The sequence below is a fragment of the Aristolochia californica genome, unplaced genomic scaffold (assembly GCF_029961685.1).
Source record: "Aristolochia californica isolate CCGP_79_NKW_82.1479 unplaced genomic scaffold, dmAriCali1.0.hap1 SCAF_1, whole genome shotgun sequence".
In the NCBI taxonomy this organism is placed as follows: Eukaryota; Viridiplantae; Streptophyta; class Magnoliopsida; order Piperales; family Aristolochiaceae; genus Aristolochia; species Aristolochia californica.
In genome coordinates this window covers 8652126-8666966 of record NW_027181770.1, presented here as the reverse complement: position 1 = coordinate 8666966, position 14841 = coordinate 8652126, and the positions used below count along the sequence as shown (strand labels likewise).

Below are 14841 nucleotides of genomic sequence, written 5' to 3'. Positions count from 1 at the left end.
GTTCTTGTGCTAAACTTTAAGGGGGGTTAAGTGCACACTACAGGTTTAAGTTCAACTGAAAATATTATATGGTTCATTCACTTGCACCCGCTCCTAAATGAAGTGGGTGAATCAGGATTTCCACCGAAATCTTGGTTCATCCACTTGAACTCGTTGGGCCCGAAAATTTTCTCGTAACACTTCTTTCATTCTTCATTTTCTCTTCTCCCTCTGGTTCCCGCTCCCTCTTTGCTCTCCTTTCTCCCTCTCGCACTCGCACTCTCTCGCTTCTCCCTTTTGGCCTCCCATCTCCTTCTCCCTCTCTCTCTCCCTCTCCCTCTTGCTCTTGGTGACTTTCTTTTTCCTCTCTCATCTCCCTCTCGCTCTCGCTCTCGGTGGCTTTCTTTTTCCTCTCTCATCTCCCTCTCGATTTCGGCCCACAACAGCGTTACCTCTCCCTCTTCGACCTTCCTCCCCTCTACGTCGTCTCTGACATTCCTCCCCTCTAGCCTCTACTCTTTTTCCCCCTTCTCTCACTTCTCATTTTCTTTTCCCCAAAATTTTTTTCCCAATTTCCTTCGATTTTTCCATTTCGGTTTCGGTTTCCTTCATTTTCCTAGTTTCGGAGTCGATTTTTTGATTCTATTTTGATTGCCCTCAAGTTTTCCCATTCGGCTTCGATTCCTCATCAGGTTTTGATTTTCCCCAAATTTTAGAAGGTAACCTTAAACCCTAATTTTTTTTAGTTTAATTTATTGTTGTATTTCCTTTTATTCAATTTCTATGTGCAATATCTGTATTGATTGTTTAATTGTTGTATAATTTTGGGATTTAGGGTTAGGGTTTATGTTGTTTAGGGTTTAATTTTGTGTGTAGAGTATAATTTTGGGTTTTGGATTAGGGTTTATGGTGTATAGGGTATGGTGAGTGGTATTTTTAGTGTTAAGGTTTATATTTACTGGTTTATTAGGGTGTACTTTCTCGAATTAGGGTGTCCTTTCTGGAATTAGGGATAGGGTTAATAGAATTAAGGTTTAGGGGTTTAGGGTTTGGGGTTTTCAAGGGGTTAGGATTTAGAGTTTAATTTTGGGTTTGGCGCTTAGGGTTTTTAGGGTTTAGGTTATTAGGGAGTACTATCTGGAATTAGGGTTAGGATTAATAGAAATTAGGGTTTAGGGTTTAATTTCAGGTTTGGGGCATAGGGTTTAGGGTTTAGGTTTAGTAGGTGTACTTTCTGGAATTAAGGTTAGGGTTAATAGAAATTAGGGTTTAGGGTTTGGCATTTTCAAGGGGTTAGGGTTTGGGGCTCAAAGTTTTTAGGGTTTAGATTTATTAGGGTGCACTTTTTGGAATTAGGGTTAGGGTTAATCGAAATTAGGGTTTAGGGGTTCAGGATTTGGGGTTTTCAAGGGGTTTAGCAGTGTCAGGTTTGGGGCTAGGGTTTAAGGTGTAGTGTGTAGTGTGTAGGGTTTAGGGTATGTAGAGAGATTGAGTAAGAGTATGTTGGGAAATGGAGGGTGGGTTGAGTCCGGTTCAAATTAGGCTGGGTCGCCTTCACTGGTGTCCATTAGCCATCCAAACCAGACCCCCATCGCTATCGAGGTATGGTTCATAGTGTATGTGAAGTCATATAGAGCTCTACCACGTAGGGGTGGCATTGATCCGAGCTGAGCCCGAACATGCATATGTTCGAGCCGATCTTGATTTAACTATTTCGAACTCGAGCTTGAATCGAGCCTAGGCTCGAGCCAAAATTGTTATCGAGCCGAGCTCGAGCTTCAACATTCATTTAAAACTTTTGAAAAAATACAAGTCTCGAGTTCGTGCTCCAACATACTTTTAAAAATTTTCAAAAAATATATGTCAAATAAATTGTATATAAAATTATGCATACATTTTACATAAAATTGGGAATGACCTCTACTTAAAATTGGACATAAGGGTGGCATCGAATCTAGCTGAGTCCGAACCTTGTTCAAGCCGAGCTTGATTTAAATATTTTGAACTCGAGCTCGGCCGACCCTAGCCTCGAACCTAAAATTGTAATCGAACTCGAGCCTAATAATTTTAACCGAGTTCGTGCTCGAGTTATAGCTGAGTTCGAGTTTAACCTACATTTAATACTCTATATAAAATATATGTCAAATAAATTATATATAAAATTATGCATACATTTAAAAAAAATGATAGGGGAGGTTCAGGATTGAATTTCAATAATGAATTAGAATGCACCAATATTAATTTTTTTTACTCCAAATGTTGTCTAGCTTATTTTGTAATTTTTGAATCTGGCCATAAATTTACTATGGCCTCCATAGTGTCCCTAGTTGAAAATTTATATTCTAGGAAAAATTAGAAATGTTTTTCCTATGAAACATATTTCCAAAAAACCTTTAAATAAAATCCTATTACTATTAGTGACTTATTAAAAAATTACTAGAAATATTTTAATTTTTTTTAGGAAATTTAAATGGACCTCTTATTGCCTCTTCTAGGGAAATAAATAAAAATTAATAATCAATCTAATATATTACTATACTTATCAATACTTTTTTAATCAAATAAAATGTCAAATACAAAATTACTATGAAAATTGCCTCATGCTAAAAGTATTACAACTTTAACTGTCAAATACTTCTTCAAAACTTTTCTCTAGGTTTTCTAGCCCATCTTGGTAGGAAAATCTTTTTTAGAAAGTTATATGATTTTTTTAATAAGAATTTTCAATTAGAAAATGTTTAAAAACATGAGACACTAGTAGTCCCTAAAAACTTATTTTTATTAAAATTTATTTTTAATTTTTTCAAGAGCAATGAGGAAGGAGAGTTTAAAAAAAAGTTTTTTTTTTTTTGTCACTTGATGATCTCGCACGTGCGAATTCATCTTCGTGCGCGCGCAAAGGGGGGGGGGGGGGGGATTATTTCTCCCCTTAACTTAGGTAATATGCTGGTTCTGGTTTTCCACAAAGACGAGGAATGACGTCGAGGAAAAATTTCATCGAGGATAACAGCTGCGACGGAAACAAAGGCGAAGGCAGATGAGGGGGAAGAAATCGAACGACAGTAGAAAGCGGCCGGCGAGGTAGCTGTCGACGGCAATAGGGGCGGCCACAACAGGGGTCAGAGGGGCTAGGTGGTGACGAGGGAGGAAGGATTCCCCCCCCCCTTGCTCTCGCTCTCGCTACCGCTCTGCTCGATGCTTCGGTCCTGACTCCCCCGAATCCCCCTCCGCTTGTTAAATTAACGACCTAGCTCGCGAGCTTTCGAGCCGAACCTTGATTCGATCGAGCTCGGCTCGTTAATTTCAACGATTTGATCATGGATCTCGAACTCCGCTCAAGAATTGGGTATACCGAATCGAACCGAACCAGAATCGAGCCAAGCTTGAGCCTGCTCGGTTGGAAGCCACCTCTACTACAAAAGGTGTTCGTTGAATTTGGACTTAGGTGTGTTTTTGCATTGTTAGGATTAATCATCTATAATGGAATTAGTATGATTAATTTTTAAATGTTGAATGTTGTTGAATAATTTTGAAGTGTTATGGAATGATCTTGCCATGTGGTGAGGAGATTCGTGTGTTATAAATATCCACGACATGATATTTTTTTCAATGTTTTAATGTGTTTCCATGTGTCCCTAGTTACTAGGACGGGCAGAGAGTTTGATTAAGTTTTTTCCATGAAGAGATTTAGGGTTTAAATTATATATGGCTAGAAGAAGACAACAAAATGCTTGATCATATGACATTTGGACCTTCGAAGAAGAAAATAGAACTGTCGATCTCTTGGTCAAGTAGGTCAATATGGGCAACAAGTTGCCCAATGGGGTTTGGAACATGATTTTTTTTTGGGACTGTGTCAATAAGTTCAATGAAGACGCAATGAATAAAAAAACTTGTGAGCAACTCAAAAATCGAACAAGAACATGGAAGAAAACTTACCAAACAGTAATGAGCTATCTCAACACTAGTGGGTTCAGCTGGGATGCAATCACACAGCAAGTAACTGCAAGTCATTTTGTATGGTAAGATTACATTAAGGTTAGTAAATCATTATGTATGTTTTTCGCATTACTAAACTCTATTCCAAGACTTTAAAAAGTTTTTTTTTTTGTAGGGGCATAGAGATGTTGACAAGTATAGATGTGAAGGGTGCCCGCTTTATGACCAATTTGTCTTTGGTTGTGGGAAACTCCATAGCTATGGGGACAACAAGTCCACTTGTGTAGATCTGGACGATGATCTACCTCGTGAGCCAGAAGGGCCACTGATGGACGAGTTCGAGGATGTTGATTTACTTAGGGATATTCCATCACCATTCTTTAGCAGGAATGAGTCTGGCACAAAGATGTCAACACTAAACTATCATAGTATGAAGCCCTCTTGGAAATCCCGAACCTACTGACAAAGTTGAAGTATTGTACTCTTGATTGGTTGACACCAAATAAGAAAGGACACGTTTATCAGGATATCAATGGAAGGGCAACACTATTGACTTTGGGTCCAGTGGTTTATATTAATGATATTTTTAAATTATGATATTGTAAGACTTATTAGGTGACTATTGATCTTTATGAGTGGTTTATATTAATGATATTTTTAAATTATGACATTGTAAGACTTATTAGGTGACTATTGATCTTTATGAATGTTATTATGGTTAACACTTGTTTTCGTGATTGTTGGGTTATTATTGTGTCGATGTATATGTATGTGGAAATATGCGTACGAATGGATATGGTTGTGAACAAAGGTACGATACGAGAATGCGGATGAAAATTGTTTTGTGGATTGAAGATAAGAGTGCCGTTGTGTACTCTTGACTCGTTCAATTTATTCGGCTGCCGCCCAAAGTTAAGTCTTGGTCTTCCATTGCGCTCGTCTTTCTCTGTTTCAGCTGCTATAAGTAGAGGTTATCTTTTTGTGTACAACCCACCCATCCTTCCTTTTCTCTTCATGTTACTGTTAGCACCTAGAATGAGAGCCATCTTTCTCGCCGTCGCTTTGGTCGGATTCCTCGGCGGGTTCTTGCCGGAGTCAGTTGTGAGCCAGAACTGCGGCTGCGCTGCGAACCTCTGTTGCAGCAAGTACGGTTACTGTGGAACGGGCGACGCCTACTGTGGTGAAGGATGCCAGCAGGGCCCGTGCACCAGTCCAGGCGGCGGCGGCGTCTCTGTCTCTTCTGTAGTCACTGAAGGGTTCTTCAATGGGATAAAAAATGAAGCATCTGGTAACTGTCCTGGCCGCAGCTTCTACACCCGGGCAGCCTTTCTCAATGCACTCAATTCGTATGCCGACTTCGGTCGTACGGGTTCGGTCGACCTCGCCAAGCGCGAGATTGCCGCGTTCTTCGCTCACGTTTCCCACGAAACTGGACGTAAGCGTTCCATCTTGTCGCCGCATCTTTAGATAGAAGAGGTATATAGTTGAAAGTAGCTCAAACAAGCAATCTTACTTACTCTTCTTTCTATATCTACAGGGATGTGCTACATCGAAGAAAATGGAGGCCCCTCCAGGGATTACTGCGACGAGAGCAACAGAGAGAACCCATGCGTACCGGGAAAGGGCTATTACGGCCGTGGGCCGCTTCAGTTGTCGTGGAACTACAACTACGGGCCTGCGGGAAGGAGCAACGGGTTCAACGGACTAAGTGCTCCCGAGACTGTGGCCAGAGACCCCGTTATTTCGTTCAAGACCGCGCTCTGGTTCTGGATGAATAGAGTCCATTCCCGAATAGGCGAGGGTTTCGGAGCTACCATCAGAGCCATCAATGGCGGGGAGTGCGGAGGTGGGAACACGGGCGCTGTAAATAGTCGAGTTCAGTTGTTCACTCGCTACTGTAACCAGTTGGGTGTGAGCACTGGTCCGAACCTGCGGTGCTAGAGGATGTGCCTGTAAGCTAAATAAAGCAGACGAAATAAACTGAGCTGCTTCCATGGTAGCTTCAAGAGATTAATCACTCTCAGTCACAGTGGAACTTCTCTCACATAAAATTTTCCACGAAATTGAAGAATCACCAAGGAAAATAGAAAACCAGTAGTACAGTGTCGATCAATGATATTGCCAGACCAATCAGCATCAGAGTATGTACGAAGAACAAGTTTAACATAGCTAACGTCTCGTGGCTCAATCTCAAATAAACAAGACTACCAATCACCAACCAATATAAAATGTAATTAGAAAGGGGTTCACCCTATGTAAACAGAGTTTAACATTGACTTCTATTAAATGAAAGGTATCTTTCTCTTGTGACACAAATAACCCTAATGACAAAGAGTGAACTTCCAGGCCCCAAAAAACAGGTCAACAAGTCCAAATTCTTCATTTAGAAAAAGGATGTAACATGAACTTTTTAACTCTTGAATAATAATTGTATCAATACTAATAATAACAATATCATCAACATCAAGCAACATCTTGACAAGTTATTCTACATAGTCAAAATAACACATATGTGTTGAGAGCGAGTGAAGCATTTGTTGAATCCCTCATTTACATGATGTTGCATAGATTCATATTTTGTCTAGATGTATATTTTTGTATGTTTCAATTTGTTAACAAGCATATTTTATAATAGTTTTTTAACTACATTGAGTATATGTAATTTCATTAATTTATTTATTATTATTTTATTAGTATATTTTTCATTTTCTATTAATATAAATTTTTTTATAGGGAAACAATTATAAATAAAATTAATTATTTTTTAAAATTAAAATTCTCTTCACTAAATTTAAAATTTCATGGACAAAGAGGTAAGTTTTTTTTTTATAAATGAAATTTCTACCCGTGAAAATAAATATTTGCAAGTAGAACAGTAGGCTTGACTTGCAAAAATTCGACTTTATGGGCAAAGATTTTGAATCTCTGCCCTCAATAAATTCATGTAGTAGCTAAATATGTTAGATTTGACACAAAATACATTTTTTTGCAAGTATAACATGTAGCAGCGAAAATCCGCCAATGAAATCTTACATGGAAGAAGGCTCATGATTCTTGTAACTGTTCTAATTTTGATGATATCAAACTTAGACATTTAATCATGGTATATGAGGCAAAAATATGGTTGAAATTATTTTGATTTGATTTTATTTTTCCTGATTTTACTGGATTTGTTCAAATAGTGACCTTATCTATTTTAAATTTTAAATTTAAATTTTTATTTGTAGTTTATCTTTCCTGATTTTATTGGATTTGATCAGATATTGATCTTATCTATTTTGAATTTAAATTTAAATTTTAGTTATTTATAGGCTATAACAAGATGTTGAAAATAGCATAGAAAATGAATTAATAAAATCTCCCTATTTATGGTCTCTCTCTTTCCCCCTTCCCTTTCTTCTTCTCCTTCTCCTTCTTCTTCTTTCTTCTCTATTATTCTTCTTTTAAATTATTCTTTTCAATTCTCCTATTTTTCATTCCAAATTCTCTTTTCTTTCTCTTTCTAATTCCAACAATTAATTGACATTCAGATACGAAAATTCAAATTCATGCCTCATCCTGCATCAATAACACTTTCAACAAGATTAATTGCAGTCTTAAGCAATAAAAAATAGTAAGAAATTGTTTGACGTAAGTCTCCTTGAAGATGTTGCAGGCACCAAGCATAGGGTTAGGACGTTGTGCCACTTTTGATTGGATGGTCCCAAGTTACAACCCTTTTGAGGCACTAATTAGGCATAAAATTGCTCAATAGGCAGCATGAACTATCAACCCTAGGGTTATGGCATGAAAATAAATAAGAAATATCAAACCTTGACTTTCAATTAGTACCAAATGCTGAAATCCCCTTCTCTAGAAGGTTGCTACGTTAAAAAGAAAAATAAAGAATGAGTGCTTCACGGGCTCATTATCAAGACTATATTCCTTTGATACCATGACTAAGGAGGTCTATTACTCAACCTTATAATCAATTACCATTTCTTCCCATTTTTCGCTATGGGATATTTTCCCATTCAACAAAATATCTTGGGTTTTGTTATAGAGTTTACAAGAAACTATGTAATATTCAAATTTTAGAGGAAAATGGCAGTGTTCTTGGTTTCCCTGGCCCTGTGGGATATGGAGGAGTTGTCCATGATGCAAATGGTGATCACCTCTTCTCTTTAACGGACCCTCTTGGTATCTTTGACTCCACTACAGTAGAACTCTCGGGCTTGCTGAACGGAATTCAATTTTTTTATAACCGGTTCACGGGCCCACAGCTTCGAAGGCGACTCAAAGGTTGTCAGTAATTGGTGTGCAAACTCCATCAAACCACCGTGGCATCACTGGGACATGTACTTAGAAATTTGTAATTTAATTTCCCTTTTGAATCGTACTTGGAAGCACATTCCTCGTTTTGCTAATCCTTTAGTTGACATTCAGACTAAGGCGGATATTTCACTCCAACACCTTGTTGTGGAGGAAGACCCTCTTTCCTAAGGTTTGATTTGTACTTCTATCTTCTTTTAATAGTTTATACACACCTTTTTAAAAAAAAAGAAACTATGTAATATAGGTAGGTGGGCTTAATTTTCTCTGCATCGCTTATGGAATCTAGAGTTTGCATTGTTGTTAGTTCCGTTGTTGTCATTTTTCTTTCTCTTTTTTTTATTGGATTAATCCAATGGTTTAGTGATTAATGCATGTGGTTGGTGACATGCCTCATTCATGTTTTTCTTACTAAGATCTCATTTACCCTGTTTTTTTTGGAATTATTTTTGCTTTAGTAACTTGAACTTGATAGTTTGATTTGAGATTAGAGTGTGACTATGTGATGGGTGTATGCCACAAAGCATGAAGGCACAAGACGATTGTAAGTCTGACTATGCCTTATAGTGCATGATGTTGGCTGTGAAGATGCAGCTGAAGATGAGGATGGATGGAGGCGAGAAAAAAAATCTACATTCACAGCCTTTCCAATCTCTTATTTTTCCTTTATCCCTTGCTTGACAGTTGTAGCTAGCATTATTAAAGCATTGGGAGAAAATTCTTTGTGAGGGTGGGAGAGTGGACTTCAAATGAATTAAAATGTCCCTTATTTAATTGGAAAATAGTTTATATACCCAAGTCTTAGGGTGGCCTCAATACTAAGCAAATGATCAAAGTGGTTGTGGAAATTTGGACACGAGAGGTATTGCTAAATATTTTGCAACAAAAAGATACATATGATTATAACATGTGGCTTCTGCCTCCTCGTCCCCCAAACCATGCATTAAACCCGTGGAAATCTATTTGCAAGCTTTGGGGTCATTTTGATGATGAATTTAGAACATGTTAGAAGTAAGACTATCACTTCCTTTTGGCATGATAAAATGGGTTGGTGATACTACAAATTTGGCAAGTGCTTTTCGACGGATATATAGAGTGGCTTGGGGATCAACATTTGTTCAAAATTGATTCACCAAAAATAAAAATTAATGTGTTTGGGACTTGAATCTTAGGAGAACATTAAAGAATGATGAAGCCTCTGAAACTTATGAGACTTCTTTCAATCCTTGATGCCACCCGTATTTGGGGATGGGGAGATGACACAATGATTATCTGTATGTAAATTAATGAGTTACACTTTGATGACCCTTGGTCATACTAAAGAACTTTGCATAAAGCTCATATATTCTTGACAAATTTGTTTCTTGGGAACAAACAACCTTCAATATATCCCATATTTCTTTTGATGTATTACGCTCATTTGTTCATTTAGATATTAGTCCATGCTATTGATCAACCAAGTCATGACTTGAGTATCTTGAACTTCCCAGTCCTCATTAGGAGGACCAAGGGATTCTCTCTTATGTATTTCTGCCTTCTTTTGGCCTTAAGTAACATTTGAGCTGATCTGGACCAATTAATAGAGGTTCTTCCATTCAGTTTGGTAGAGGCTATCTAAGTAGTGTGTGACTCCTTGGACTATGAACTTCTTGAGCCTCTGAAAGTGTTACCACTTCATTGGCGTCTGCCATTAATCAATTTCCAACAAACAACTCCACAACACTCGCTAAAATATTATTTAGATGCACCAAGATAAAAAAAACTCATAGAATTAGCCTGTGTAAGTAATGCGGTTCCCATTCACCATGAAATAATTAGGGTACCCACACTCCAATTGGTATAGTTTCACTAACACTATGCACTAATCCACAAAATAAAACAACATCCCAAGTAGTTAACTTGGATTGATGGTAGACATGATGCTTATGATGCAGGCAGACATAGGGTCTATGAAGGGTGCACTAGCACGAAGAGGGTAAAAAACCCTAACAACCCTTAAGGGGCACAAATATCACATAAAGTTGTTCAATTGACAACACAACCATCAATCCTAGGGTTATGACACAACTAAATTAAAAAATTTGGGTCTTTTCCTTCAGTTAGCAACAAATTTGTGAAATTACCCTTCTTGGGAAATTTGTTGGCTTGAGGTGAAGAGGATTCTTTCTTTAAAATCCATATCAATCAGATTGATTGCTCTGATACCATGTAAAATGAAGAAAAAGAAAGAATTTTGGAAGGAGAAAGTGGAGGAAAAGAAAAAGATAAGAGAAAGGGAGGACTCACATTGAGAGAAAGAGTCTAGTTAGAGGATCTTCACTTTTTTGATAACTTAGTCAACTCTAAAAGTTTGAGGCTGGGTATCGGGTTTTAAATGAAAGATGATGGTGGTGTTATGTAATAGTGTGTGAGGCTTCACTTTGTGGTTTATTGTTAATTGACCTCTAAAAGTTGATGGTATATGCCATTAGTATGGAACCAACCAAGAAATGCTATAAGGAAAGTTAAAACTGCTCATGCTTACATAATGCATCTAATTTATTGTTTGGGTAATTTCCAATTGTGGGCCTAAGTTTTGGCTTAGTTTTAGATATCTCTCTAATAGTATTTTAACATTGGGCTTCATAAATTATGTCTAGTTTATTAGTCCAATATGATGGAATCTGTTTTATGTTAGGGCCTATAGTTTTCTGGCGTGTTTGCATGCTCCATGTCTTAGGCCAATTGGCATTAAAGGGCTGTTAGTGTGTGAAGGGAGACCCTGGGTTTATTTCTGGAGGAAAATGTCGCCTAAATTCTGCTAGTTATTCCAGAATGGGCCCAGACCAAACTTTAATAAGGTACTGGAGCAAATCTAAGCATGGTTTTGTTTTTGTTATATGCCCTGAGCATATTCAATGTCTTGAGTTGGGTTATTTGGTTGGTCCTGGATGTAAGGAAAGTATGGGTTGGTAAGAACCCCTACAATATTGTGGTCTATATGTACATTATGTGTTTCAAGTTAGTTGTCTAGGTAAGAGAGGGGTTATTAATGGGTGAATGGTTGAACAATTGTTAAGACTTGGAAGATCTTGAGCTTATTAGTTGAGACTACAGTAAGTCATTTTAGAAGGAAAGGGTCTCTGTCCGTACTCAATTATTCAAGGTTTTAATTCTTCTTTTTGTGTGCTTGCATTGTTCAGCTTTCTTCTGCAAAGGAGCATCTACGGTTTCAAGCATTTTATCCAACAATTCTTAGAGCTCATATGCACGCTCTAAAAAAGAGGGAGAGAAAAGACAAGAAGAAGACTTCAAAAGGGGATAAGAAGCAGCTGGGGGATGTGAAGAAGGCATACACAATGAAGTCATAGTGCTTGTTGTTCATTTCGTTTTTTCTTATTTTTGGTAGTTGAGAATTCAGGTGTAGGATTCCGTTGGATTTACTGGGAAATGCAAGCTACTAGAAGCTCTTAAGAGTTGTAATTCTTTGAACTGTGGTTCAAATGTAGTGAGAGCATTGTGAATATACAATTTTGCAGAATCATGTGGTATTTTGGTTGGACTATTTTTTTTGTTTTTGTTTTGTTTTGTTTTGTATTTTGTTTTTTGTGTGGATTGGGTATTTGATTTAATGGTTACATGGGAGATCTCTAGTATCGGGTCTTAGGTTCAAGTCTCATGGGAAAAGAGGTGTCATATGCATGTATAATCAACTAAGAAATTTTTTTGGTGCTTTTGCATTTCTTAACTGTGCAGGTTTTTGTTTGAATTGATTCAGTAGTGTCGTTGGTAAACTTGGTAATGCTTCAAGTTTTTGTTTTCAAATGTTTTTTTTGGACACTTGATGTTTTTGAATATGCTTCAGGGAAAAAATCTTACTATGATTTTGCTGCAAAGACAAATTAACTGCCGTTCTTGTGCTAACACTTTAGGGGGGGTTAGCGCACCACGGGTTCAAGTTCAAGTAAAAATGATTACATGATTTGTTTACTTGAACCCGCAGTAAAGTGGGTGAATCAGGATTCCTACCAAAATTTTGGTTCATCCAAACTCGTCGGGCCCAAATTTTTTCTCCCAACCTCTCTCTCATTCTTCATTTTCTCTTCTCCCTCTCACACCTGGTCTCGCTCTTTGCTCTCCCTTCTCCCTCTCACACTCACTCTCCCTCTTCCTTCTCCCTCTCCCTCTCGCTCTCGGCCTCCCATCTCCATCTCCCTCTCGCTCTCGCTAGAGAGTGACTTTCTTTTTCCTCTCTCATCTTCCTTTCACTCTCAGCCCGTAGCAGTGTTGCCTCTCCCCTTCTAACCTTCCTCCCCTCTATGTTGTCTCCGACATTCCTCTCCTCTAGCCTTTACCTCTCTTTTTCCCCCTTCTTTTGCTTGTCATTCTCTTTTCCCCAAAAAATCTTCCTGATTTTCTTCGATTTTCCTATTTCGGTTTTGGTTTCCTTAATTTCCCCCCATTTTGGCATCGATTTCTCCAATTGTACTTCAATTTCCCTCAAGTTTTCCCATTCAGCTTCGATTCCCCCATTGGGCCTTAATTTTCCCCAAATTTCAGAAGGTAACCCTAAACTTTATTGTTTTTTAGTTTAATTTACTGTTGTATTTCATTTTATTTAATTTCTATGTGCAATATCTATATTGATTGTTTAATTGCTATATAATTTTGGGATTTATGGTAATTAGTGTTTAATTTCATGTGTAGGGTATAATTTCGGGTTTTGGATTAGGGTTTATGTTATATAGGGTATGATTAATGGTATTTTTAGTGTTAAGGTTTATGGTTACTAGTTTATTAGGATGTACTTTCTAGAGTTAGGGTTAATAGAAATTAGGGTTTAGGGTTTGGGGTTTTCATGGGGTTAGGGTTTAGGGTTTAATTTTGGGTTTGGGGCTTAGAGTTTTTAGGATGTACTATCTAGAATTAGGGTTAGGTTTAATAGAAATTAGGGTTTCACAATTTCGGGTTTGGGGTTTTCAAGGGGTTAGGGGTTAGGGTTTAATTTTAGGTTTGGGGCTTAGAGTTTTTAGGGTTTAGGGTTTAGGGTTATTTGGGTGTACTATCTTGAATTAGGGTTAGGGTTAATAGAAATTAGGGTTTAGTAGTTTAGGGTTTTGGGTTTTTAAGGGGTTAGGGTTTAGGGTTTAATTTCAGGTTTGGGGCTTAGGGTGTTTAGGGTTTAGGTTTAGGTGTACTTTCTGGAATTAGGGTTAGGGTTAATAGAAATTAGGGTTTAGGGTTTGGCAGTTTTAAGGGGTTAGGGTTTAGGGTTTAATTTGGGGTTTGGGGCTTAGGGTTTTTAGGGTTTTGGTTTATTAGGCTGTACTTTCTGTAATTAGGGTTAGGGTTAATTGAAAATAGGGTTTGAGGTTTTCAAGGGGGTTAGCAGGTTCGAGTTTGGGGTTGGGGTTTAGGGTTTAAGGGTGTAGGGTGTAGGGTTTGGGGTCTATAGGGTTGAGGGTTTAGGATCTGTAGAGAGTCTGATTAAGAGTTTGTTGGGAAATGGAGGGTGGGTTGAGTCCAGTTCAAACTAGGCTAGGTTGCCTTCACGGGCTGCCGTTAGCCAACGATACCCAACCCCCATCACTGGCGAGGTATGGTTTATAGTTACTACAAAGTCATATGAGGCTCTATCAGGGGTGTTCGGTGAATTTTGACTTGGGTGTGTTTTTGTATTGTTAGGACTAGTCACCTCTAATGGAATTACTATGATTAATTTAAATGTTATAGAATGTTGTTGAATAATTTTGAAGTGCTATGGAATGATCTTGCCATGTGGTGAGGAGATTTGGGTGTTATAAATATCCACGACATGGTATTTTTTTCAATGTTTTATTGTGGGTCCATGTGTCCCTAGTTACTAGGACGGGTAGAGAGTCTAATTAAGGTGGTTTGATTAAGTTTTTTCCATGAGGAGATTTAGGGTTTAGATTATATATGACCTTCGATGAAGACAGTAAAATGCTCAATTGTTTGACATTTGGACCTTCAAAGAAGACAATAGAATGCTTGATCTCTTGGTTGAGTAGGTCAATATGGGCAACAAGTTGCCCAGTGGGGTTTGGAAGCATGATGTTTTTTGGGATTGTGTCAATAAGTTCAATGAAAACGCAGTGAATAAAAAAACTTATGAGTAGTTCAAAAATTGTATAAGAACATGGAAAAAAATTACCAAACAGTAACGAGCTGTCTCAACACTAGTGGGTTCGGCTAGGATGCAACCACACAACAAGTTATTGCAAGTCATTCTGTATGGCAAGACTACATTAAGGTCAGTAAATCATTATGTACTACAAAACATTATGTATGTTTTTCACATTACTAAACTCTATTCCAAGACTTCTAAAAGATGTCCTTTTCCTTGTTGTAGCATAGAGATGCTGACAAGTATAGACATGAAGGGTGCCCACTTTTAGACCAATTGTCTTTGGTTATGGAAACTCCATAGCCATTGGGACAACAAGTCAAACTTGTGTAGATCTGGGCGATAATCTCCTTCGTGAGCCAAAAGGGCCACTAATGGACTAGTTCGAGGATGTCAATGTAGTTAGGGATATTTCATCGCCATTCTTTAGCGGGAATGAGTCGGCACTTGACCAGTCTCGAAGAGGTAACCCGTCACCTTTAACT

General features: G+C 37.9%; 1 protein-coding gene across 1 annotated transcript; it reads left to right on the top strand.

Moving 5' to 3' along the window:
• The first annotated feature begins 4894 nt into the window (after positions 1-4894).
• On the top strand, positions 4895-6050 carry LOC137944676 (endochitinase EP3-like). The gene is made up of 2 exons (XM_068790394.1): positions 4895-5353; positions 5456-6050. Exons 1-2 carry the CDS (start codon positions 4933-4935, stop codon positions 5857-5859), a joined length of 825 nt encoding a protein of 274 aa, XP_068646495.1. The 5' UTR covers positions 4895-4932; the 3' UTR covers positions 5860-6050.
• Positions 6051-14841: the final 8791 nt, after the last annotated feature.

Coding starts and splice junctions, on each gene's coding strand:
- LOC137944676 (XM_068790394.1), top strand. CDS start 4,933: ATGTTACTGTTAGCACCTAGAATGAGAGCCATCTTTCTCGCCGTCGCT. Junction 5,354..5,455: donor CGTTTCCCACGAAACTGGAC/GTAAGCGTTCCA, acceptor CTATATCTACAG/GGATGTGCTACATCGAAGAA.